The sequence below is a fragment of the Hylobates moloch genome, unplaced genomic scaffold (genome assembly GCF_009828535.3).
Source record: "Hylobates moloch isolate HMO894 unplaced genomic scaffold, HMol_V3 SCAFFOLD_10, whole genome shotgun sequence".
Lineage (NCBI taxonomy): Eukaryota > Metazoa > Chordata > Mammalia > Primates > Hylobatidae > Hylobates > Hylobates moloch.
In genome coordinates, this window is record NW_026652285.1 from 20,251,898 (window position 1) to 20,277,033 (window position 25,136).

The 25,136-nt window shown below is 47.0% G+C and overlaps 1 protein-coding gene across 1 annotated transcript in view; it reads right to left on the reverse strand.

Moving 5' to 3' along the window:
* The window catches only part of B4GALNT2 (beta-1,4-N-acetyl-galactosaminyltransferase 2), a 44,956-nt gene that overhangs the window by 1,746 nt on the left and 18,074 nt on the right, over positions 1–25,136 (reverse strand). Inside the window, exons 6-12 of the mRNA XM_032162743.2 lie at positions 24,620–24,757; positions 15,295–15,401; positions 11,667–11,704; positions 9,034–9,214; positions 7,603–7,689; positions 3,609–3,796; positions 1,707–1,847 (exon numbers count right to left, since the gene is read on the reverse strand). Coding sequence (XP_032018634.2) covers positions 1,707–1,847; positions 3,609–3,796; positions 7,603–7,689; positions 9,034–9,214; positions 11,667–11,704; positions 15,295–15,401; positions 24,620–24,757 — 880 coding nt within the window. The remainder of the gene's footprint in view (positions 1–1,706; positions 1,848–3,608; positions 3,797–7,602; positions 7,690–9,033; positions 9,215–11,666; positions 11,705–15,294; positions 15,402–24,619; positions 24,758–25,136) is intronic.

Here is a 25,136-nt window from a genome sequence, read left to right on the forward strand (position 1 = left end):
GGTGTGGAATAATAGACATTGGAGAATACAAAAGGCAGGAGGTTAAGAGTGCTCGAGGGTTAGGCCAGGCGTGGTGGCTCACGCCAGTAATCCCAGCACTTTGGGAGGCTGAGGTGGGTGGATCACCTGAGGTCAGGAGTTTGAGAGCAGCCTGGCCAACATGGTGAGACCGTGTCTCTACTAAAAATACAAAAACCAGCCGGGCGTGGTGGCATGTCCCTATGGTCCCGGCTACTCGGGAGGCTAAGGCGGGAGAATCGCTTGAACCTGGGAGATGGAGGCTGCAGTGAGCCGAGATTGTGCCACTGCACTCCAGCCTGGGTGACAGAGTTAGACTCTGTCTCAGAAAAAAAAAAAAAAAGAGTAGGTGAGGGCTGAAAAATTACCTGTTGGGTACAATGTTCGCTATGCGGGTAATGGGTACACTAAAAGCCTAGACTTCACCACTACGAAATACATGTGTATAAGCTATCTGCACCTGGGCCCCCTCAATTTATAAAAATAAAAAACAAAAGCCCATTTATTATTTAAAGAAAAAAAAAGATTGCATTTCCCCACCTCCCTTGCAGCAAGGTTTCACCGTGTGACAAACTTCTGGCTGAAGGGATATGATTTAGAACTGATGCGAGAAACGTTTACATCACATCCTTAAAAGAAACCTGCTCTCCCTTCACTTCCTCTTCCCCTCTTCCTCCTGGCCATGCAGCCAGGGACCAAAGGATTGAGGAGCAACAAGAAAAGGAAGCTGATCCAGGACGATCCTGGAGCCACCTCAGCTGCCAGTGTGGTTGTTACACGAGCTGGAACATCTTCTCTCTGAAGTTATCGTGATCTGGTCTCTGTAAGAGTTGCCAAGAGATATCTTTGCTGATCTAGGTGTTTTGGGGATTGTCCACTTGCAGTAGAGTTAACTGTGATCACGACACCACTTACCTTCTCATCCATGCCCCTTTTTCTTTTCTACAGTGAATTTACTTCTGATGTTTTTATTCTTTTCTTTTTTTGAGACAGGTGTCACTCTGTCATCCACGCTGGAGTGCAGTGACATAATCTCAGCTCACTGCATCCTTGACCTCCTGGGCTCAGGTGATCCTCCCACCTCAGCCTCCTGAGTAGCTTGGACTACAGGTGGATACCACAATCCCTGGCTTATTTTTTGTATTTCTTTGTACAGATGAGGTTTTGCCATGTTGCCCAGGCTGGTCTTGAACTTCTGGGCTCCAGTGATCCTCCTGCTTCAGCCTCCCAAAGTGCTGGGACTACAGGTGTAAGCCACCATGCCTAGGCTGTTTTTATTATTTTCTTCTTATTCTTTTTAAAAATGTCATTAGCACCATGTGTGCTTTTAAAGCTTTATACCATTTATACTGTTTTTAATGTTGTGTGATAGAACCAGAATGCTGCTGTCTTTAATCTCATACTAGTCAACGGAGGGAGTTAGAAATGCTGCATAAAACCACAATTTTAAAGGAAAACAATTGCAAATGAGGGAGGGGGTGTAATTTACTCAAAGAAAAGTCAGTGTGGAGGCGTGAGCTGGTGCAGCACTCTCCACCTGGGTTGCACTGGCCTATTCACCTCCTGCACCAGCCCCTCTCCCTCCCCTCCCTCCCCCTCCTCTTCTCTTATATATTTCTTCCTGCTCTTCTCCCCTCTTCTCCATCTCTACAGATTGTGACTGGGTGAAATTGGCAACTGTCCCTTACCACGTCCAGTTCTGTTTTCTCCAGGACATCCACCAGCACCTCAATCTTGGTCTCCTCGTTGAAGAGAAAATCATCGTCCACCCAGAGAACGTATTTGGTGGTGACCTGGGATATGGCCAGGTTCCTACCAGCAAACCAACCCTGTAGATGAAATGAGGTTAAAGGAGTTGTTGCCCATATTACCTATTAGAGTCACCTGGGGAGCTTTCTAAATTCCCAACAGCCAGGCTGCATGCACTCCAGACAAATTCCATTAGAATTGGTGGGAGCTAATCCAGTGTGCAACCAAGGCTGAGAACCACAGGGTTGAAGGAAGTCCATGTCTCAGAGAAAGTCTGGAAGGGACAATGACTACGTGGATCAAAGACTGAAACAAAAAAAGGCTAGAAAGTCATTCCTTGGCTCTGTGGCCTATATAAATTGGCTGAAGTCCGTTTTCACCTGACAGTTTCTATGGCTCTCCTTTTGTCTCCTGTAAGATGTCAAGTTTGAAGGATATCTGGTATGTATAATATTCATTTCCTCCTTTGTCCTTGGAGGAAGGAAGGGGGAGAGAGAGGGAGGAAGAAAATGAGAGAGGAAGAGAGTAGCAAGGAGAGAGAGAGGTGGGGGGAGAGAGAGAGGAAGGGTGGGAAGAAGAGAGGGAGAGAGAAAGAGAGAGTGGGGAAGAAAAGAGAGAGGTGAGGGGAGAGAAGGAGGGTGGGAAGGAGGGGGAGAGGGAGAGAGAAAGAGAGTGGGGAGGGAGAGAGGTGGGGGAGGGGGGGAGAAAGGGATGGTGGGAAGAAGAGAGAAACAGAGGGGGGGGGGGGAGGGGAGGTAGGGGAGAGAGGGAGGGGGGGAAGAAGAGAGGGAGAAGGAGAGAGAGAGAGTGGGGAGGGAGAGAGAGTCAAGGAGAAAAAGGGAGAGAGAGAAAGAGGAGAGAGAGACCACGAACCTAGCTCTGGTAGAATCATGGAGATGACAGATTTCTCTACATGTCAGGAATCTTTGGGATGTCAGAGACCTCAAGTCAATTATAGGGACCCCAATCAATTTCCACATCAGAAATGAGGAAAGATGGGAGCGGGGTACAGTGGCTCACGCCTGTAATCCCAGCACTTTGGGAAGCCTAGATAGAAGGATCGCTTGAGCCCAGGAGTTCGAGACCAACCTGGCCAACACAGTGAGACCCCATCTCTACAAAAAATTTAAAAAATTAGCCTGGCATCATGGTGCATGCCTGTAGTCCCAGCTACAAGGGAGGCAGAGGTGAGAGAATCACTTGAGCCTTTAAGGTTGAGGCTGCCATGATCACTGTGATTGCACCACTACACTCCAGCCTAGGTGACAGAGCAAGACTCCATCTCAAAAAAAATGAAAAATAAAAAAAATAGAAATGAGAGACTGGGCATGGTGGCTCACATCTGTAATCCCAGCACTTTGGGAGGCCAAGACAGGCGGATCACCTAAGATTAAGAGTTTGAGACCAGCCCGCCCAACATAGTGAAACCCCGCCTCTACTAAAAATATAAAAAATAGCCGGGTGTGGTGGTGCATGCTGGTAGTCCCACCTACTCGGGAGGCTGAGGCAGGAGAATCGCTTGAACCCGGGAGGTGGAGGTTGCAGTGAGCTGAGATCATGCCACTGCACTCTAGCCTGAGCGACAGAGCAAGACTCTATCTCAAAAAAAAAAAAAATGAGGAAAGGTGGACTAACCACCTCATGAATGCAGAAAAGTGAGGGTGACCAATTTCTCTGTGAATCAGCAACGGTACTCGGAGGACAGCCCTTACCCACTCCCACTCCTGGACCCTGCTTTCTTGGGAAGACCCTTGAGGAAGCGGCCCCATCCAGGGTAGAACCTGACCCTGGGGCCCTCTTGTCCTGGAATGCAGGTGCCACCCAATCTGAGAGGGACATACCTTCCCAAAGGGCATCGTGTAATACTCCACGTGGTTGTCTCTAATTTCCAGGGGCTTCTTGCTGTCGTCAGCCACTATAACTGTCAAGTCTGGGTAATACTCTCGAATACTCCGGAGCATCATCATGAGCTTGTGGGGGCGGAGGAAAGTCTTGGTGGCAATGGTAACCAGGTTTCTGAGCTTCCTCTCTGGGCAGAAAACAGTGGGTGTCAGTGCTCTGTCCTGTAGGAAGCTTCACTGTCTTTTCCTGCTTTGATCTGATGGCTTCTTTCTGCCATAACCTGTCAGTGTCTGTGGGTCTCATGCCTCTTGTACCCAGGAGGTGCTTAATAAGAGTTTGTTAGTTGCATTAGAAATAAAGACATTTACAACATACACAATTTGTTGTATTTCCTGGTTCTGTTGGCCCCACTATGTCATTTCCCAACTGTCTGTCTGAATGCTTCATTTTACCCCTCCTGCCTGTTAGCACTTTGCTTATGTCCCGTTTTTTTGTTTGTTTGTTTTGTTTTGTTTTGTTTTTTGAGACGGAATTTTGCCTCTGTTGCCCAGGCTGGAGTGCAATGATGCAATCTCGGCTCACTGGAACCTCCGCCTCCCAGATTCAAGTGATTCTCCTGCCTGAGCCTCCCACGTAGCTAGGATTTTAGGCATGTGCCACCACACCCAGCTAATTTTTGTATTTTTAGTAGAGATGGGTTTTCACTATGTTGGCCAGGCTGGTCTCAAACTCCTGACCTCAGGTGATCCGCCTGCCTCGGCCTCCTAAAGTGCTGGGATTACAGGCATGAGCCACTGCTCCTGGCCTTCATCTTAATATTAGGAGTTGAAATGCACAGAGCTTTGCCCATCTAAGGGTTCAATATGGAGGGTCATGAAGCCCAGGAAGAGGAGAAAACATCTACAAATCTTGAGACTTGCTTCTACCATCATCTGCACCTCCTAGAGAAAAGCTTACCTGATCTCTATCCTCAGGAAGACATGGTTAGAAATAGGTTTACTTGGAGACTGCAAGGCCTGGACTGAATTGTCCATCTTAAGGCATGTGACATATAAGAGACTGGAGAGGGGACAGCTTTCCTACAGAAAAGACCCCATGATGCCACAACTGGAGCTGCAGATGTGTTTGGGATTCAGCCACTAAACGGAGAACTGGCATCTGATTGTGCAGTTGCCATGTCTGCATGGCCTGGGGGCAGCTGGAGTTAATGCATGCTGGAAGCCACAACCCTACCTGTTTGTGGATGAGTGCACAGAGCCACTTTCTCAGAATGACAAAAATCGGAAGTTGTTTGGACAGAAGTTGTTCCAGAACCCTCCCCCTGTGCCACCCTCTTGCCCTTTTTTTTTTTTTTGAGACAGTTTCTGGCTCTGTCACCCAGACTGGAGCGCAGTGGCATGATCTCGGCTACCTGCAAACTTCGCTTCCCAGGTTCAAGTGATTCTCCTGCCTCAGCCTCCCAAGTAGCAGGGACTCCCGATTTTGGATTTTCTGGATTTTTAGTAGAGATGGGTTTTCACCATGTTGGCCAGGCTGATATTGAACTCCTGACCTCAAGTGATCTGCTCACCTCAGCCTCCCAAAGTGCTGGGATTACAGTGGTGAGCCACCGCGCCCAGCCCATTCTGTTTTTTGTCATTGCAAACAGTGCTGCAATCGAACAAATGTCATTTCACACAGATATAAATATCTGTAGGATAATTTCTAGAAATGGAATTGCTGGCCTAAAGGATATACACATTTAAAATGTTGATAGGAATTGACAAATTGCCTCCCGAGAGGTGCCAATTTACATTCCTAACCGCAGTTGATATGCTGTTTTTCCAGCCCTGTCCAAAACCTTTTGATGTGAAAGTAGTTTTCATATGCACTTTTCTCAGTGTGAGAGTGGGCATATATTTTAATGGCTAAAAGTGTTACTGAATTTAATTTTTTCTGAGCTGCACATTTTTCCATTATTGAGTGTTTTCTTATTGATTCATACATAGATGCTCTTAAGTAAAATTAGACCTTTGTCTTTAATGTGAATTGAAGATTTTTTTCCCAATTTGTCCTTCGTTATTTGACTTTACTTATTAAAATTTGCTAATTTTATTAGCCGAGCATGGTGGCGGGTGCCTGTAGTCCCAGCTACTTGGGAGGCAGGAGAATGGTGTGAGCCCAGGAGGCGGAGCTTGCAGCAAGCGGAGATCGCGCCACTGCACTCCAGCCTGGGCAACAGAGCGAGACTCCGTCTCAAAAAGAAAAAAAATAATTTGCTAATTTTAATATGTAAAATTTTATCTATTTTATATTTTTAATCTTTTCTTTATGGTCTCTGAGTTTTGTGTCATGCCTTATACCCTAAGATTGTTTTTTAAACTACAAGTTTTTTTGTTTTTTTTGTTTTTGAGACGGACCCTTGCCCTGTCGCTCAGGCTCGAGTGCAGTGGCGGGATCTTGGCTCACTGCAACCTCCACCTCCAGGGTTCAAATGATACTCCCGCCTCAGCCTCCCCAGTAGCTGGGATTACAGGCACATGCCACCATACCCAGCTAATTTTTAAACTACGAGTTTTTTTCTAGTACTTTCAAACTTATTTAGATATCTGATCAATTTGAATTTATCTTGGTATGAACTGTGGCATAGATTCAAGTTTTACTTCTAATTTAAAAGTTATTTTTCAATTGTTTATTTTTTTTTTGAGACAGGTCTTGCTGTGTTGCACAGGCTGGAGTATAGTGGTGATCATGGCTCACTGCAGCTTCCACCTCCCAGGCGCAAGCGATCCTCCCATCTCCGCCTCCTGAGTAGCTGAGATTAGAGGTGTGAGCTGGATTACAGGAGCAGGCCATCACACTTGGATTCAACTTTTTATCTTTCATATAGCTACACCATTATCTCACATGATTTTTTGAAAAGCCGATTTTTAATTTGTTCATTTGTCCTCCTTTAATTTGACAAGCTGTCTCTCTCTTTTTTTTTTTTTTTTTTTGAGACAGAGTCTTGCTCTGTTGCCCAGGCTGGAGTGCAGTGGCGCAATCTCGGCTCACTGAAACCTCCACCTCCTGGGTTCAAGTGATTCTCCTGTCTCAGCCTCCCGAGTAGCAGGGATTACAAGTGCCCGCCACCACACAGAGCTAATTTGTGTATTTTTAGTAGAAATGGGGTTTCACCATATTGGCTAGGCTAGTTTTGAACTCCTGACCTCAGGTGATCTGCCCACCTAGGCCTCCCAAAGTGTTGAGATTACAGGCATGAGCCACCACGCCCGGCCAGACAAGCTGTCTTTATCACACAGTGAAATTCCAACATGTATTGGGTTTATATCAGGATTTCCAATTTGATTCAATACCACTCTTTTTATTATTATTACTTACTAAAATGTTATAATTTTTTAGCTTTTTTCCCCAAAATTTGCACACAACCACATAGTAAGTTAAATATAATTTTTTTTTTTTTTTTTTTTTTTTTTTTTTTTCGTGGGGCCCCCGCTTTGTCCCGCCGGGGGGGCTGGGGCGACACGGAACCGGCTCCCCCCCCCACCCTTGAGACGGAGTCTCGCTCTGTCGCCCAGGCTGGAGTGCAGTGGCGCCATCTCGGCTCACTGCAAGCTCCACCTCCCGGGCTCACGCCATTCTCCTGCCTCAGCCTCTCCGAGTAGCTGGGACTACAGGCGCCCGCCACCACGCCCGGCTAATTTTTTGTATTTTTAGTAGAGACGGGGTTTCACCGTGGTCTCGATCTCCTGACCTCGTGATCCGCCCGCCTCAGCCTCCCAAAGTGCTGGGATTACAAGCGAGAGCCACCGCGCCCAGCCTAAGTTAAATATAATTAATAAATTTTAGGGGATTGTGTCCTAGAGTTTTTTTCCTCCAAATGAAGCTTGTCAGGGGGCATATCAGAGCTGTCATTTTGATCAATTATCCTCCATCTCAGAGGTGATCCCTTCTGAATTTCACCAATAGCTTCACAGGGTTGCCACCACGGAGCCCCAAGGACAAGGGCCTTACCTGGTCCAGGGTCATATAGCTTGGGTATGACAGGATGGCGGATGGCCACTGGAAACTTGGCCACTGAGGACCTGGACTCCAGACTCACTGGCGGGAGAAATAAGGTCATGGCACAGGCAGTATCTTGTCTGGATCAAACTCCATGCCACCCCGGGAAGCCACCATGACAGGCGAGTACAGGTTTGGTGGGGAGAGTCCTGGCTGGGATGAGATCAAGGACCCCATAGAGTCTCTGGCATTGAGGCTCCCGCCTTGCTGTGTCCCTGGGGCAATGTGCTGACTGACTCCTAAGTTCACACTTCTTCCCCTGTGAGAATGTGGTAGAGTGGAGTGGGCTTGAAACCACAGGGTCTGGGCTAAGCTTGACTTTGCCATTTACTGTGTGATTTTTTTCTCTGTCTGCTAATCCAGGATAACAATACCCACCCTATTTTACCTCACAGGGTAATCTTGTGAAGAAGAATGTTTGAAAATCTGAAGGTAGGGAGAACTATCTCTTTAGCTAGTGGCCATGAGTATCATCTGCAACCGTGTTACATTTTTTTCTGTTGGTGTCCTGGGAATGCATCCTATGTATCTGGTCGAAAGAGAAAAGGGTGCTTTTAACTCATCCAGAAAGAAACTCAGGCTGCCCTGAGAGTGGCAGGGATTGTTCTCCCTAGAATTTCTTGGTGGAAGGGAAGGAGGGGAGAGACAAAGCCACTGCCCTTGGAATGGGGAGTTCTCCCAGTTCTTTCCTATTAGTGCCCAAGACAAGATGCTGAGGCACAGGCTGGCTCCCTCCTCTACTGCAGTGGAAATCTTCAGCTTTGAGAGCTGCAGAGGACTGGGAGCAGAACTGGATGGTTCTCACCAGGTGCAAAGCGCACAGCATGATTTGTTCTCTCCTGGAGTGGCTCTATGGGGTCAATGGCAATGTGGGGATAGTACTGGGTACAGTAATTATGAAGTTATGTGTCTGGGGTTAGAAAGAGGAAAGAGGGAAGGAATCTTAAAAGCAGGCAAACAGGCCAGATGCAGTAGCTCACGCCTGTAATCCCAGCACTTTGGGAGGCTGAGGCAGGTGCATCACGAGGTCAGGAGTTCAAGACCAGCCTGGCCAAGATGGTGAAACCCTGTCTCTATTCAAACTACAAAAATTAGCTGGGCATGGTGGTGGGTGCCTGTAATCCCAGCTACTTGGGAGGTTGAGGCAGGAGAATCACTTGAACCTGGGAGGCGGAGGTTGCAGTGAGCAGAGATCACAGAACTGCACTCGAGCCTCGGTGACAGAGTGAGACTCCGTCTCAAAAAACAAAACAAAACAAAACAAAACAAACAAACACAAAACACAAAAAACAGGAAGGCTTCCTGAAGGAGGAAGACTTTGAGAGGGCCCAGAGGTATCTTCTGGATCCCTAAGCATTTTGCACCCCAAGGACAGGCTCTCACCTATGTCAACCTTCTGGTGCTGGTACCCCGTGCTGGTGTATGTCATGTGCTGAAGAACGAACTTCAACAGCTTCCGGTCACTGGTAGAAATGGTCAGCTGCTTCTGGCCTCTGCCCTGCACCACACTGTCTGGGACATCAGCAAGGGTGTTCAGTGTCCCCAGAGAAGCTGTCAGGGTGACCTAGGGTGGGTGAGGTAGAATGATGCTCAATGCAGGGATTGGAAAATATCTCTCTGGAAAGGTACATACATACCCAGGCTGGGAGCCAGGGCAGAGCATATAAGGGTGAGGGGAGAAGCACCAGGGTGCCCTTGACAGTGTAGGGCTGGCTCTGCAAGGAGTCACTGTGCTAGCGACCCCGCCCCCAACCCCCCAAGTCCTAGGGCCCCAAGGATGAAAGGACCCATTTCTGGAAACATTCCCATCTCTCAGCTTGCAGGGTTCCATTGTTCTTGGCTTCTTATTCCACCCACAGCCTTTTTTGACCTCTCTTTGACAACTCCTCCTCTTCCTCTCTCTCTATATCTCCAAATAGAGTTTTTCAGACCTTGATCTGGATTCTTTTTTTTTTTTTTTTTTTTTTTTTTTTTTTTTGAGATGGAGTCTTGCTCTGTCACCCAGGCTGGAGGGCAGTGCATGATCTCAGCTCACTGCAACCTCCACCTCCCAGGTTGAAGCAATTCTCCTGCCTCAGCCTCCTGAGTAGCTGGGATTACGGGCATGGGCCACCACACCTGGCTAATTTGTTTTTGTATTTTTAGTAGAGACGGGCTTTCGCCATGTTTGCCAGGCTGGTCTCAAACTCCAATCCTAGACTCTTTTCCCTTCTTACTCCACACCTTCCTGCTAGATTTCATCTGTTCCCATGGTTTAAAACCTGTTCTTTTGCAGATGGGGTCACATTGTAGTAGATCTCAGCTCACCTTTCTGAGATCCAATTGCTGGGGCCTTTCAAAAGCAACTCAAACTTCTTGTCTTCAAAATGGAACTACTGATTTTCCTCTATAAATTTGTTTCCTCTCACCCTCATCTCTGTTCCCTCTGCCTTGTGGATGGCACCTCCACCCACTCAGCTGTTCCAGGCCCCGAGGGAAGTCCTCATTGCTCTACCCTTTTCTGCACACAGACAGCCCGTCTGGTGGCAAGTCCTCTCAGCTCTGCTTCCAAAATGCAGGTAGAACTGGCTTACTCCTCTCTACCCCATTGTTACCCCCCACAGCCACTCTCTTCTCTTGCCTTCTGTGAGTCATCACAGTTATCTATTAAAGGAAATTGAACAGTGTCGCTCCCAACACTGTTGACACTAGTCAGTCAACAGACACTTTCTAAAAACTGAGTTACAGGCACTGGGAAAACAGCAGTAAATGCCTTCATGAAGCTTGTATTCCAATGTGGAAGAGAGATGATAAGCATGGAACTACGCGCAGCAGGGAATTCAGGTCTAGAGCAGGACTATGAAGAAGACAATATAGCCAGGCACGATGGCTGACACCTGTAATCCCAGTGCTTTGGGAGACCGAGGTGGGACGATCATTTGAGCACAGGAGTTCAAAACCAGCCTAGGCAACATGGCGAGACCACATCTCTACTAAAAATAAAAAATAAGTAACCAGGGGCCAGGCATGGTGGCTCACGCCTGTAATCCCAGCACTTTGGGAGGTCAAGATGGATCACTTGAGGTCTGGAGTTCGAGACCAGCCTGGCCAACATGGTGAAACCCTGTCTCTACTAAAAATACAAAAAATTAGCTGGGTGTGGTGGTGCATGCCTGTAGTCCCAGCTACTTGGGAGGCTGAGGCAGGAGAATCGATTGAACTCAGGAGGTGGAGGTTGCAGTGAGCAGAGATCGCACCACTACACTCCAGGCTAGGTGACAGAGTGAGACTCCATCTCAAAAAAAAAAAAAAAAATTAACCAGGTTTGTTGGTGCATGCCTGTAGTCCCAGCTACTCACAGGCTGTTGCGGGAGGATTGCTTGAGCCCAGGTGGTCAAGCCTGCAGTGAGCCATGATTGCGCCACTGCACTCCAGACTGGGTGACAGAGTGAGACCTTGTCTCAAAAAAAGAAGACAACATAGAGAACAAGAACTCAGCGGTGACAGGTGGTGGAGGCCTTGCCGATCTGCTCACTCATCACCCATTCTAACCTCTGACCAACACGGAAAGGTGGGAAAACTAAAACCACACTTCCCAGACTCCTCTTGGTTAGGGTTCTGGGCACAATTTGCATCCCACTGATCAGATATAGCACCATAAGACCTTGATGTGGAGCTGCGTAAAGTGGGGAAAGGAAGGCAGGGCACAAGCACCATCTGTGCAGCCAGCCCTAACCCTGACAGAGGCCACGCAGTGCCGGAGCCCATGGCTGTGGTGGCCGCTTCCTCTTGCACCAGAAGCAGCAGCAGCCAATGGGTCCCATTCTTCAGTGTGGTCTGGGAAGTCCTCTCTGGAACTCCAGCCACTCCCAGGGCTAGAAGTCACATTTTCTACACACCCTTCCTTCCCCTCCCTCCTTGGGCTCATGTCTGACCTTGAATCTGGACAGGGGCTCCATCAAAGGCTGAGAGCAGCCACAGTTGAGGGAATGAGGACAGGACACCAAGTGCAAAGAGGGGCTGGGAGGAGGACTCACCTCATAGACGGGGGCATCGGGTCCTTCAAACTGGAGACCTGGAGGACACAGGGAAAAGGAAAGAAAACTGCTCGTGAGAGACACCGCAGCTCCCCGCTGCTCTCGCCAACCTTGTGGACTCCTGCACATCCTTGAGAGCTCCTTCAAGTGTCACCTCCCACCCAGAGTGTTTGCTGACACGTGCGCCTCTCCCCAGGGCTCTGTTAAGTGGTGTTTCGTAGTCTTTCTCAAACCCCAATGGTTCTAAAACCTCTGATGCTGCCCTCAGCTTTGGAGGCTGTGAATTAATTCAGTTTCTCTGGGAATGTCTTACTGAAGGGGAGGAAGCAATGGATGAATAATGAATCATCTTGTATAAGGCACCTGGAGTAGCCAAACCCATAGAGACAGAAAGCAGAACGGTGGTTGCCAGGGGCGAGGGAGAGGGACAGTGGGGAATTCAGTTAGATGGGCACAGAGTTTCAGGTGGGGATGATGGAAAAGTTCTGGTGGTGACTGATGGTTGCACAACATGAATATACTTCATGTCACTGAAGTATACACTTTAAAATGGTTAAAATTGTTAATTTTGGCCAGGCGCGGTGGCTCAAGCCTGTAATCCCAGTGCTTTGGGAGGCCGAGGCAGGTGGATCACGAGGTCAGGAGATCAAGACCATCCTGGCTAACATGGTGAAACCTCATCTCTACTAAAAATACGAAAAAAAATTGGCCAGGCATGGTGGCGGGCACTTGTAGTCCCAGCTACTCAGGAGGCTGAGGCAGGAGAATGGCGTGAACCTGGGAGGCAGAGCTTGCAATGAGCCGAGATCCCGACACCTGCACTCCAGCCTGGGTGAAAGAGCAAGATTCCGTCTCAAAAAATAAAAATAAAAAATTGTTAATTTTATGTTTAAATATTATATATTATAAATAATAATATAATATATATGTTTTTATATAATATTAATATATATGTTTCTATATTTTATATATATACTTTTTTTTTTTTTGAGATGGAGTCTCACTCTGTCACCCAGGCTGGAGTGCAGTGGCGCAATCTCAACTCTCTGTAACCTCTACTTCCCAAGTTCAAGTGATTCTCCTGCCTCAGCCTCCCGAGTAGCTGGGACTACAGGTGTGAGCCACCATACTCAACAAATTTTTGTATTTTTAGTGGAGATAGGGTTTCACCGTGTTGGCCAGGCTGGTTTCAAACTCCTGACCTCAAATGATCCACCAGCCTCAGCCTCCCAAAGTGCTGGGATTACAGGCGTGAGCCACTGCACCAGGCCTTTTTTTTTTTTTTTTTTTTCTGAGACTGAGTCTCACTCTGTCACCCAGGCTGGAGTGCAGTGGTGCAATGGGACCACAGGCATGTACCATCACGCCCTGCTAATTTTTGTATTTTTAGTAGAGACAAGGTTTCACCATGTTGGCCAGGCTGGTTTCAACTCCTGACCTCCTGTGATCCATCCGCCTCAGCCTCCAAAGTGGTGGGATTACAGGCATGAGCCACTGCGCCCAGCCCATTATATATATTTTATCACGATAAGAAATGAATCATCCAAAATGAAAAACAGTTTTTAAGATGGCTATTCAAGAACACTAGTGCTTGACCCCAGATGCATTTACTTTAGAATCTATCTCTGTTCTCATAGTAGGACTAATTCAAATTTGAATTCAAATACATCGTTTCTATGTGGACTTTGATAACTTACTGAACTCTCACCTCTGCTTCCCTGTCCCCTTTTTCCCCTGTCTGGGACCTTGCCCTTCCTTCTGTGTGGGGCATGCCATCTGTTGATGTCCTGCGTCCCTCTCTGTCTCAGGCATTCACTCTCATCTCACTTGTTTGAGGTGTGGTTTGTGAAATTCAGGTATCTGTCATGCTCCTCAGTGCTGGACCTGGAGAGAGCTCGGCTGGGTCCATGAGATATGGCAGATCCCCAGGTGTCACCACACCCAGACCTTACTTGGAGGTCTTTTCTGGGGCTTGCAGTTTTCGGGGGGCTGTTTGCCTCAAGATGCCAAGAGCCCACAAGCAGAAGAAGGCTTCACTGGACAGACCCACAGAATCCAACATCTCTGCACTGGGAGGGGACATCTGTGCCTGCAGGCTCATCCTTCTGGTCCCTCTGATAATATTCCACTTTACTCTGATGAAGAATGTGATGCTGAACTAGAGGGGTGTGTAAAAATCCATCATGGAGGGCAGTTTTAACCAACATAAATATTCTTTTCACAATGCACTCCCGGCCAGGCATGGTGGCTCATGCCTGTAATCTTAGCACTTTGGGAGGCCAGCGCAGGTGGATCACCTGAGGTCAGGAGTTCGAGACCAGTTTGGCCAACATGGTGAAACCCCATCTCTACTAAAAATACAAAAATTAGCCAGGTGTGGTGGTGGGCACTTGTAATCCCAACTACTTGGGAGGCTGAGGCAGGAGAATGGCTTGAACCCAGGAGGAGGAGGTTTCAGTGAGCCAAGATCATGCCATTGCACTCCAACCTGGGTGACAGAACAAGACTCCGTCTCAAAAAAAAAAAAAGCACTCCTTACAGAGTGGCTCATGTTTTGCCCGCTCCCAAGATGCTGGAGGACATTGAAAAGCCAATTATGTCCTAAGATTCTTTGAGGCACACAGATTTCTGTCCTCTCCTGTGTTATCTTGGAGCCCCAGGAGGTCACGGCTACTAAAGGAGATTCCCAGTTGTGGATACAATAAGGCTAACATGAAATGAAATCACATCAAGCCAGGCGAGGTGGCTCATGCCTGTAATCCCAGCACTTTGGGAGGCCGAGGTGAGCAGATCACTTGAGGTCAGGAATTCGGGACTAGCCTGGCCAACATGGTGAAAACCCGTCTCTACTAAAAATACAAAAAATTAGCCAGGCATGGTGGCAGACGCCTGTGATCTCAGCTACTTTGAAGGCTGAGGCAGGAGGATTGTTTGAACCCAGGAGGTGGAGGTCGCAGTGACCCGAGATCTTGCCACTGTACTCTAGCCTGAGAGATGGAGCAAGACTCCGTCTCAAAAAAAAAAAAAAATCACATCAAGCTTCTTGCCTTGTGCTGAGTATGCAGCAGGTACCAATGAATGCCTGCTCCATACTTTTATTTATTAGTTTTATTTATTTTTGAGACAGGATCTCACTTTGTCACCCAGGCTGAAGTGCAGCAGCACAATCTCTGCTCATTGCAGCCTCGACCTCCCAGGTTCAAGCAACCCTTCTGCTTCAACCCCACAAGTAGTTGGGACTACAGGTGCCCACTGCCACATCCAGCTAATTTTTCTATTTTTCGTAGAGACAGGGTTTTGCCATATTGCCCAGGCTGGTCTCAAACTCCTGAGCTCAAGCAGTCCACCCACCTCAGCCTCCCAAAGTGCTGGGATTATAGACAGGCACGAGCACAGCACTCAGCCCCTTTTATGTTGTTGTTTTTTGAAGAGACAGCGGGGTCTCACTCTGTCACCCAGGCTGGAGTGTATTGGGAAGATGATAGCTCACTGCAGCCTTGAACTCCTGCCTCGGCCTCCCAAAGTGCTGGAATTACAGGCATGAGCCACTGCACCCGACCTCTCCCTCCTTTTGCCTTAGAAGAGTGAGAATGTTGTCTGGGGCCCCTCGGGATGTGGATGTACTTACCCGGGATGGGAACCGTGTGCAGGGGCATCACCTCCACTCCGTGGACTGGGTACCCAAAGGGGAGGTTGGGCTGGGCCAGCAGGGGCAGTGGGCGGGGCAGCCCTTCTCTGCAGGAAGGAGAACAGAAACGTCAGGAGCTGCCCCGATGCTGGTCCCTGGTTAGTTCTCAACGTGGTGCCTGTGCACAGAGCCTTGCCCTGACAATGTGGAGAAATCAAAATTGGGTTGTCCCCGTCTCCTTCCATTCTCACCCCATCGTTCTTATTTCCTCCCCTCTCCTGGCCTCCACAAAGGTACTGAGGTAGTTTATAACAAAGCTTTTTTTTTTTTTTTTTTTTTTGAGATGGAGTCTCGCTGTGTCACCCAGACGGGAGTGCAATGGCGCGATCTCGGCTCACTGCAAGAGCCCGCCTCCCGGGCTCAAGCGATTCTCCTGCCTCAGCCTACCTAGTAGCTGGGATTATAGGAGTGCGCCACCATGCCCGGCTAACTTTTTTGTGTTTTTAGTAGAGACAGGGTTTCACCATGTTGGCCAGGCTGGTCTTGAACTCCTGACCTCAAATGATCCACCTGCCTTGGCCTCCCAAAGTGCTGGGATTACAGGCGTGAGCCACCGCACCCGGCCGCATTTTTGTTTTTGAGACAGGGTTTCACTTTGTCGCCCAGGCTGGAATACAGTGGCACAATCACGGCTCACAGCAGTCTTGACCTCCCTGGCTCAGGCAGTCCTCCCATCTCAGCCTTTTCATAGCTGGGACTACAGGTACATGCCACCAAGCCCGGCTAATTTTTAAAAATTTTTTGTAGAGATAGGGTCTCATTATGTTGCCCAGGCTGGTCTCCAACCCCTGGGCTCAAGCGATCCTCCTGCCTCAGCCTTCAGAGAAGCCAGGACTATAGGAGAGAGCCACAATGCCTGGCTAACAAACCCCATTTTTTTAAAAAACCATGACCAGCATAAAAGAAGAAATAAAATTATCAGACGGTAGGGGCCCATCCAGCTGCAGCAGCTAAACACCAAAGTCACATCTGAATTTCATGGGAACCAGGATAAAAAGCAATTGACAACCATTACACGGTCCTTCCTATCCAAAGGAAGAAGTAGACCAATTCCTGAAGGGAAGTGGAACTTCTCCTACCACTGAAATAAAAAATAAACTAAATCACAAGAAAGTGTGTATGGCAGTAACGGTTGTCACAATATTTTTAGAGCAAACAGTAACTATTTTTATGGATTACAAACGTAAGCCACCACGCTCCGCCGATAACAATCTTTAGTCAAAAGCAAGCACAGCACAATCCAGCAAGATTAGTTTTTTGAGGGACTAAGGTACAATCGTTGAAATGTTAGCCTTCGGGACCCAGTTTAACCAGAAAATCATTTAATTGCCTTGAAAAAAAGATTAGACCATCATAGTGAATACTTATGGGAATATGAAAAAGGCAAAATTTTTAAATGGTAAAGAACATAAACAGGCAATTAACAGAAGAGGAAATACAAATGGCAATGAACATATGAAATATGCTCAGCTTCAATCAGGGAAATGTGAATTAAAAAAAAAACATGCAGTACCTTTTTCATTAAAGTTTGAAAATTTGATGATAGCAAATGTTAGTTAGGTGTATGTAAGGTGCGACACTTACCCACTCTTCGTGAAAGTGTGAGTTCACACAAGCCCTCTTGAGGGAAATTTGGCAGTATCTATCAAAAATAAAAAAGGCATACCCTGGGATCTAGCAAGTAAGATGCTAGGTGAAAGGAGAAATGCTTGCATGTGTAAGCAATAGGACAAGCATAAGAATGTTCATTTCAGCATTGTTTGAAATGAATATCCTTATACATGTATTTTTCTTTTTTCTGAGACGAAGTCTCACTCACTCTGTCACCCAGGCTGGAGTGCAGTGGTGTGATCTCGGCTCACTGCAAACTCCACCTCCCGGGTTCAAGCGATTTTCCTGCCTCAGCCTCCTGAGTAGCTGGGATTACAGGCACACACCACCATGCCCGGCTAATTTTTGTATTTTTCTGTAGAGATGGGGTTTCACCATGTTGGCCAGGCTGGTATCGAACTCCTGGCCTCAAGTGATCCACCCACCTCGGCCTCCCAAAGTGTTGGCATTACAGGTGTGAGCCACCGCGTCCGGCCGTTATACATGTCTTAATGAAGAAGGAATTAATGTAAATATAATGTAATACTATTGTAAATAACGTAAATGTAAAAATGAAGGTTTTTCAACAATCTAAATACCTTTCAATAGGGAAATGGCTTAGTAAAATGCAGCATTTCATATTGATAGCTATATTGCAATTAAGAGGTATGAACTAGATATATACATAGCTCTTAAAAACATTTCATACTCCCTTCCAGTTCTGGCCCTGGACCCTGCAGCCGCCAAGATGTTGATGCCTAAGAAGAACGGGAATGCATTTATCAACTCTTTTTTTTTTTTTTTTTTTGAGACAAGGTCTCGCTCTGTAGCCAGACTGGAATGCAGTGGCGCGATCTCAGCTTACTGCAACCTCCACCGCCCAGGTTCAAGCGATTCTCCTGCCTCAGCCTCCCGAGTTGCTGGGACTACAGGCATGTGCCACCACGCACAGCTGATTTTTGTATTTTTAGTAGACACGGGGTTTCTCCATGTTGGCCAGGATGGTCTTGATCTCTTGACCTTGTGATTCGCCTGCCTCGGCCTCCCAAAGTGCCGGGATTACAGGTGTGAGCCACCGCGCCCAGCCCTATGAACTCCTTTTAAAGGAGGGAGTCACGGTAGCCAAGAAGGATGTCCACATGCCTAAGCACCCGGAGCTGGCAGACAAGAAGGTGCCCAACCTTCATGTAATGAAAGTCATGCAGTCTCTCAAGTCCCGAGGCTTTGTGCAGGAACAGTTTGCCTGGAGACATTTCTACGGGTACCTTACCAATGAGGGTATCCAGTATCTCCATGATGACCTCCATCTGCCCCCCAAGATTGGCCCCCCATCATGCCACAGCTGTCCAGAGACTGGCAGGTCTCTGCCTAAAGGTCTGGAGGGTGAGCCACCTGCAAGACCCACAGGTGGGGAAGCCGACAGCCTGCTGCCAACAAGAGAGCTGAGGTTGAGGCTGCGTCAACAACCAAATTCCAGTAAGAGGCAGATTTCGTCGTGGATGTGGTCAGCCACCTCAGTAACATTGCAGAGGACTTTTGTGTTTAGTTTTTTTTGAGACACGATCTCACTCTGTTGCCCAGGCTGGAGTGCAGTGGCACGATCTTGGCTCACTGCCACTTCCACCTCCCAGGTTCAAGCGATTCTCCTGCCTCAGCCTCCTGAGTAGCTGGGATTACAGGCGCCCACCATCACGCTCAGCTAATTTTTGTATTTTTAGTAGAGACAGGGTTTCACCATGTTGGCCAGGCTAGGCTTCTGACCTCAGGTGATCCGCCTGCCTCAGCCTCCCAAAGTGCTAGGATTACAGGCATGAGCCACCACACCCAGCCAGAGGATTATTTTGCATTGAATAAACTTATAATCTGAAATATATATATATATATATATATATAATTGAATGAAAAAAACAAATTTCAGAGTGATTTGTTTTTATGGTACCAAGTACACTAAAATACACAAAAAACCAACAGTATATGTTTATATGGATACACACACACACACACATATATATATAAAACATACGTGTATATAACAGTATTTAAAAATAGTGTGGAATAATACATACCAAATTCATAATGGCAGACTCCTTAGCTAGGTTTACAAGGGAACCTATCATTTAAGAAAGGGATGAGAATAGCAGTGGTAGTGGTCAGGGGAGTGGGTTTAAATGGACTTTTTCTGGCCAGGCACGGTGGCTCACGCCTGTATTCCCAGCACTTTGGGAGGCTGAGACGGGTGGATTGCTTGAGCTCAGGAGTTTGAGCCAAGACTGGGCAACATGGCAAAACCCCATATCTACAAAAAAACACAAAAATTAGCCAGGCATGGTAGCATGCACCTGTAGTCCCAGCTATTTGGGAGGCTGAGGTGGGAGGATCCCTTGAGCCCAGAAGGTGGAGATTGCAGTGGGCCAAGATTACACCACTGCACTCCAGCCTGGGCAGCAGAGCCAGACCTTGTCTCAAAAAAAAAAAAAAAAAAAAAAAGGTAAAAGAAAAAGAAAACAAGAAAAGAAAAGGAAAACAATGAACTTTTTCTTAGAGGAACATTACACATGCTGCTTTTTAATGGAAGTATAATATAGCACCAACGCACAGGATCAGATTGACCAACCAGCCTCAGCTGAGTCAGAGATCTTATCCAGTATCGAGCTCTACTCGTAATTTCAAGGATACAGACAAGAGGCACAGACATCCTCTTAATTAGTCATCCTATACGGATCCCTGGGTCATTCCTTCCACATCAGTCATGCATTCTCTGGAGGATAACAGATGCGGTCTCCAAATGCAATTTTGCCAGACTACCTCATCCAACATGTAACGAAGCCTGTAAATTATGAAACATCTCCTGTATATTCTCCAGAGATTTATATAGCTTATGTGACATTGACCAGGGAGCAAATGATTCTGGGTTATTTATCATATGTAATTTCATTAGCTGAAGACATCCTGCAAGAGCAGTGTCAACCTTCAGGGAATCCCTAATCTAAGGAAGGAGAGAGAGTCCAGCCTTAGAAGTACCAGTCTAAGGGAGGAGACGTAGCTCTTGTAAGCATGAACCTTCCAGTCTGATGGAGGACTGTTTAGCTCTCATAGAGCCCTTGGACTGATGGGAAAACTACAGTCTCACCTTAAGGAGCCCTCAATCAGACAGGAATGTTTAGACACATGGCTTTGCTAGAATTTGGGGATCCCTATAGAGCAGTCAGCAGCAGAAATTAAGAAAAGACAGTGTTGGGCCAGGCACAGTGGCTCACGCCTGTAATCCCAGCACTCTGGGAGGCCAAGGTGGGTGGATCACTTGAGGCTAGGAGTTCAAAACCAGCCTCGGCAACATGGGGAAACCCCGTCTCTATAAAAAATACAAAAATTAGCAGGGCGTGGTGGCTTGCACCTGTAATCCCAACTACTCGGGTGGCTGAGGCAGAAGAATTGCTTGAGCCTGGGAGGTGGTGGTTGCAGTGAGCTGAAATCGTGCCATTGCACTCCAGCCTGGGCAACAAGAACAAAACTCCATCTTTAAAAAAAAAAAAAGAAAAAGAAAAGAAGAAGTGCGGCAGTGGGCTCATGCTTATGGAATTCACTGGTCTTACCATGTTCCCCATCATCCTGAAGCAACTGGATTGATAGAATGGTGGAATGGCCTTTTGAAGTCACAATTATAATGCCAACTAGGTGACAATACTTTGCAAGGCTGAGGCAAAGTTCTCCAGAGGGCCATGTATGCTCTGAATCAGCATCCAATATATGGTACTCCTTCTCCCATGGCCAGGATTCACAGGTCCAGGAATCAAAGGGTTGAAGTGGCACTACTCACCATCACCCCTAGTGATCCACTAGCAAAATTTTTGCTTCCTGTTCCTGGGACATTATGTTCTGCTGGCCTAGAGGTCTTAGTTCCAGAGGGAAGAACGCTGCCACCAGGATACACAACAACGATTCCATTAAAGTGGAAGTTAAGATTGCCACCTGGACACTTTGGGCTCCTCCTCCCTTTAAGTCAACAGGCTAAGAAGGAAGTTACTGTGTTAGCTGGGGTGATTGACCTGGGCTATCAAGATAAAATTAGTCTACTACACCACAATGGAGGTAAGGAAGAGTGCGCATGGAATACAGGAGATCCATTAGGGTGTCTCTTAGTATTACCATGCCCTATGATTAAGGTCAAGGGGAAACTACAACAGCCCAAACTACAGGCAGGACTACAGATGACCCAGACCCTTCAGGAATTAAGGTTTGGGTCACTCCACTAGGAAAGGAAAAAAAACATTACCTGCTGAGGTGCTTGCTGAAGGCAAGGGGAATACAGAATGGGTAGTAAAAGAAGATAATCATCAACACCAGCTACGACCATGTGACCAGCTGCAGAAATGAGGACTGTAATTGTCATGAGTACTTCCTCCTTCTTTTGTTAAAAAATGTTTGTGATATACACACTTGTACTGAGAAAATATCTTCATTTTATTTCCTTTTCCTTTATCATGTGACATAAGATTTATTGACTTCATCTCAGCATCTAAGTATTGTTAACTTTATGTAATAGTATTTGGGTTGGGGATTTGTACAAAAGATAGTTGTATTATGTTAGGTGTAATTATGACCTTATCATTGTCTTTATTTGAAGATTATGTATGATCTCAGGAGATGTGTACGGGTTCAAGTTGACAAGGGGTGGACTTGTGCTGGTTAATACTAAATGTTAACTGGATTGGATTGAAGGATGAAATATTGATCCAGGGTGTGCCTGTGAGGGTGTTGCCAAAGGAGACTGATACTTGAGTCAGTGGGCTGGGGAAGGCAGACCCACCCTTAAGTGGGTGGGCACCATCCAATCAGCCGCCATCGAATATAAAGCAGACAGAAAAACGTGAAGCGACGAGATGAGCCTAGCCTCCCAGCCTACATCTTTCTCCCGTGCTGGATGCTTCCTGCCCTCGAACATCGGATTCCACCTTCTTCAGTTTTGGAACTTGGACTGGCTCTCTCTGCTCTTCAGCTTGCAGACAGCCTGTTGTGGGACCTTGTGATCATATAAGTTAATACTTAATAAATTATCTCTCTCACTTTCTCTCTCTCTCTCTCTCTCTCCTATTAGTTCTGTCCCTCTAAGAGAACCCTGACTAATACATGGGGTTTCACCATGTTGGCTAGGCTGGTCTCGAACTCCTGACCTCAGGTGATCTGCCTGTCTTGGCCTCCCAAAGTGCTGGTATTACAGGTGTGAGCCACCACGCCCAACTGGAGATAGGTATTATTAGCATCCCCATTTTACAGAGATTAAGCAGCTTGCCCAAGATCACCTAGCTGGCAGATAGAGGATGCAGGACCTGAATGCAGCCAGTCAGCTTCCCGCGGCAGCACTGTTAACTACCAAGACCAGTTGCTCCTCACATAGCTAGGTGCACCAGGGTTGAAATCCATGCCAGCATCACCTGTGTATTCCACTGGCTGTCCAGCTTTCAACACCTCCTGATGGAGACGGCGCCTCCATCTGTCTTCTGGGGAGCCTTCCACTTGCATGTAATTTGGAGGGTAGTGGCTACTATGGTTTGAATGTGTTCCCCAAATTTCATGTGTTGGAAACTTAATTCCCAAATTCATATGTTCTTTGGAGGTAGGGGCCTTTAGGAAGTAATTAGGATAAGGTCATCAGGTAGGGACCCTATGATGGGACTGGTGGTTTTTGTTGTTGTTGTTTTGAGATGGAGTCTCACTCTGTCACCCAGACTAGAGTGAGTGCCGTGGTCCGATCTCAGCTCACTGCAACCTCCACCTCCCAGGTTCAAGCGAGTCTCCTGCCTCAGCTTCCTGAGTAGCTGGGAGTACAGGCACTCACCACCACACCCTGGCTAATTTGTATATTTTTAGTAGAGATGGAGTTTCGCCATGTTGCCCAGGCTGGTCTTGAACTCCTGACCTCAGGTGGTTCACCTGTCTTGGCCTCCCAAAGTGCTGAAATTACAGGCGTGAACCACCACGCCCAACCAAGGGACTAGTGGTTTTATAAGAAGAAGAGGAAGAGACACCTCAGCTGATGCATGTGCTCTTGCCCTGTCAATATGTGATACCCTCCACCATGTTATGATGTAGCAAAAAGCCTTCACCAGATGCCAGCACCACACTGTTAGACTTCTCAGCCTCCAGAATCGTAAGCTAAATAAACTTAGCTTTTGTTTATAAATTACCCAGTCTGTGGTATTCTGCTATAGCAACAGAAAACGGACTAAGACAGTGGCTAGCTTCAATGTCAAACCTGGAGGGGTCTAATGCACCCTTTCCCTTCCTTTAGATTCGTGAGTTAGGCTCAGTTAATTGAGCACTAAGGCAGTAACCTGGGGACAGTTCATTGAAAAGCAACAACAATATGGGGACCAGAAGGCCCTGGAGCCTGACCAGTTCTTCAGTGCTCCTTTAGTTCTTACCTGATTTCCTAGCCTGGACATCCTACCACCTATGGATTTGGTAAGGCCCCAGCAGCCTTCTGACAAATTCCCTTTTGATGTAAGCCAGAGAGAATCAAGTTCAGCCCTTTTCTTTTTTCTTTTTCTTTTTTTTTGTTATTGTTGTTGTTTGTTTGTTTGTTGTTTTTTCTTTTTTCTTTTTTTTGAGATGGAGTCTCACTCTGTTGCTCAGGCTGGAGGGCAGTGGCACAATCTCGGCTCACTACAACCTCCACCTCCTGGGTTCAAGTGATTCTCCTGCCTCAGCCTCCCAAGTAGCTGGGATTACAAGCGTGCGCCACCACGCCTGGCTAATTTTTGTATTTTTAGTAGAGATGGGGTTTCACCATGTTGGCCAGGCTGGTCTCGAACTCACGACCTCAAGTGATCCGCCCACCTCAGTCTCCCAAAGTGTTGGGATTACAGGCGTGAGCCACCGCGCCCAGCCAAATTCTGCCTTTTTCAACCAACAATCCTGGGGTGATACACCTGAGTGTTGACATCTCTTGTAATTTAAAACAAAGGGATACACTCCTTGCATATAGCACAGGGTAGTATGCTCTCAACATATAAATGAATAAAATAGGGCAACGTGGTGATGACTACAAAATCACCTGCTATGATGGCCCGGGTTCATGGAGGATGTACAACCAGATGTTTCAAGCTATCTCCTTTTGTTTTTTTTGTTTTTGTTTTTGTTTTTGCTTTTGTTGGAGAGAGAGTTTCAATCTGTTGCCCAAGCTGGCGTGCAGTGGTGTGATCATGGCTCATTGCAGCTTCAACTTCCTGGGCTCAAGTGATCCTCTCACTTCAGCCTCCTGAGTAGCTGGGACTACAGGCATGTACCATCATGCCTGGCTAATTTTAAAAATTTTTTGTAGAGATGGGGGTCTCACTGTATTGCCCAAGCTGGTCTCAAACTCCTGGGCTCAAGCTATCCTCCCATCTTGACCTCCCAAAGTGCTAGAATTACAGACGTGTCACCAATCCCAGCTTTTTGTTGTGGTTGTTGTTATTGTTATGAAATGTTTTATACATACAAAGTTTTGTAAATCTTCATTTAAGGATGATTTCCTCGATTCCTTTTTTTTGTTTCATTCCTAATAGTTCCTCCCAGGGACCCTAGCAAGAGAGAGAATTCCTTCCCGCTTTTTGTCTTAAGACTCACACCCTCAGGACATGGGGAGAGCTTTTGTTCCATCTCAGAACCCAAGAGCCTTCATGGCCTGCATTACCTCCTCTGAAAGTGTTCGAATTCAGCCTGTCTCCTTGCTTTCACCGCTGGGAGGTCGCTCTGGCCATAGGCATCCTGAAAGTTGTAACTTCCCTGCTCTTTGTTGGCTTCACATTTGCACTGATTTTTCGGGAACAGCCTGAAACAAGCGAGAGGACTGTAAATATGGATTGGGTGGGTAAGCTGGTGGGTGAGAGGAAACCGGAGTCCTAATCCAATGTGTAGTTCACCCTGAAAATTTCTTTCCTACACCCAGCTCTTCTGAGATGATGAGACTCTGGAATCCTCTGCACTGGCTCCTCACAGAGTCAAAGGGACAAAGGGAGGGAAGCAGGGACAGAGGAAAGCTGAAGACTTTTCCTCTCTTCAATTATCCCCTGCACCTAACTTCTTTAAATCTGAGAGCCACATAACTGTCAGTTGTATCTCACCCCACCATAAAAGGAGGGCAGAGGGACAGAGAAGCAGCATCTTTTCTGCAGTTTTGATAAAAAAAATCTACATGCGGCCGGGCGCGG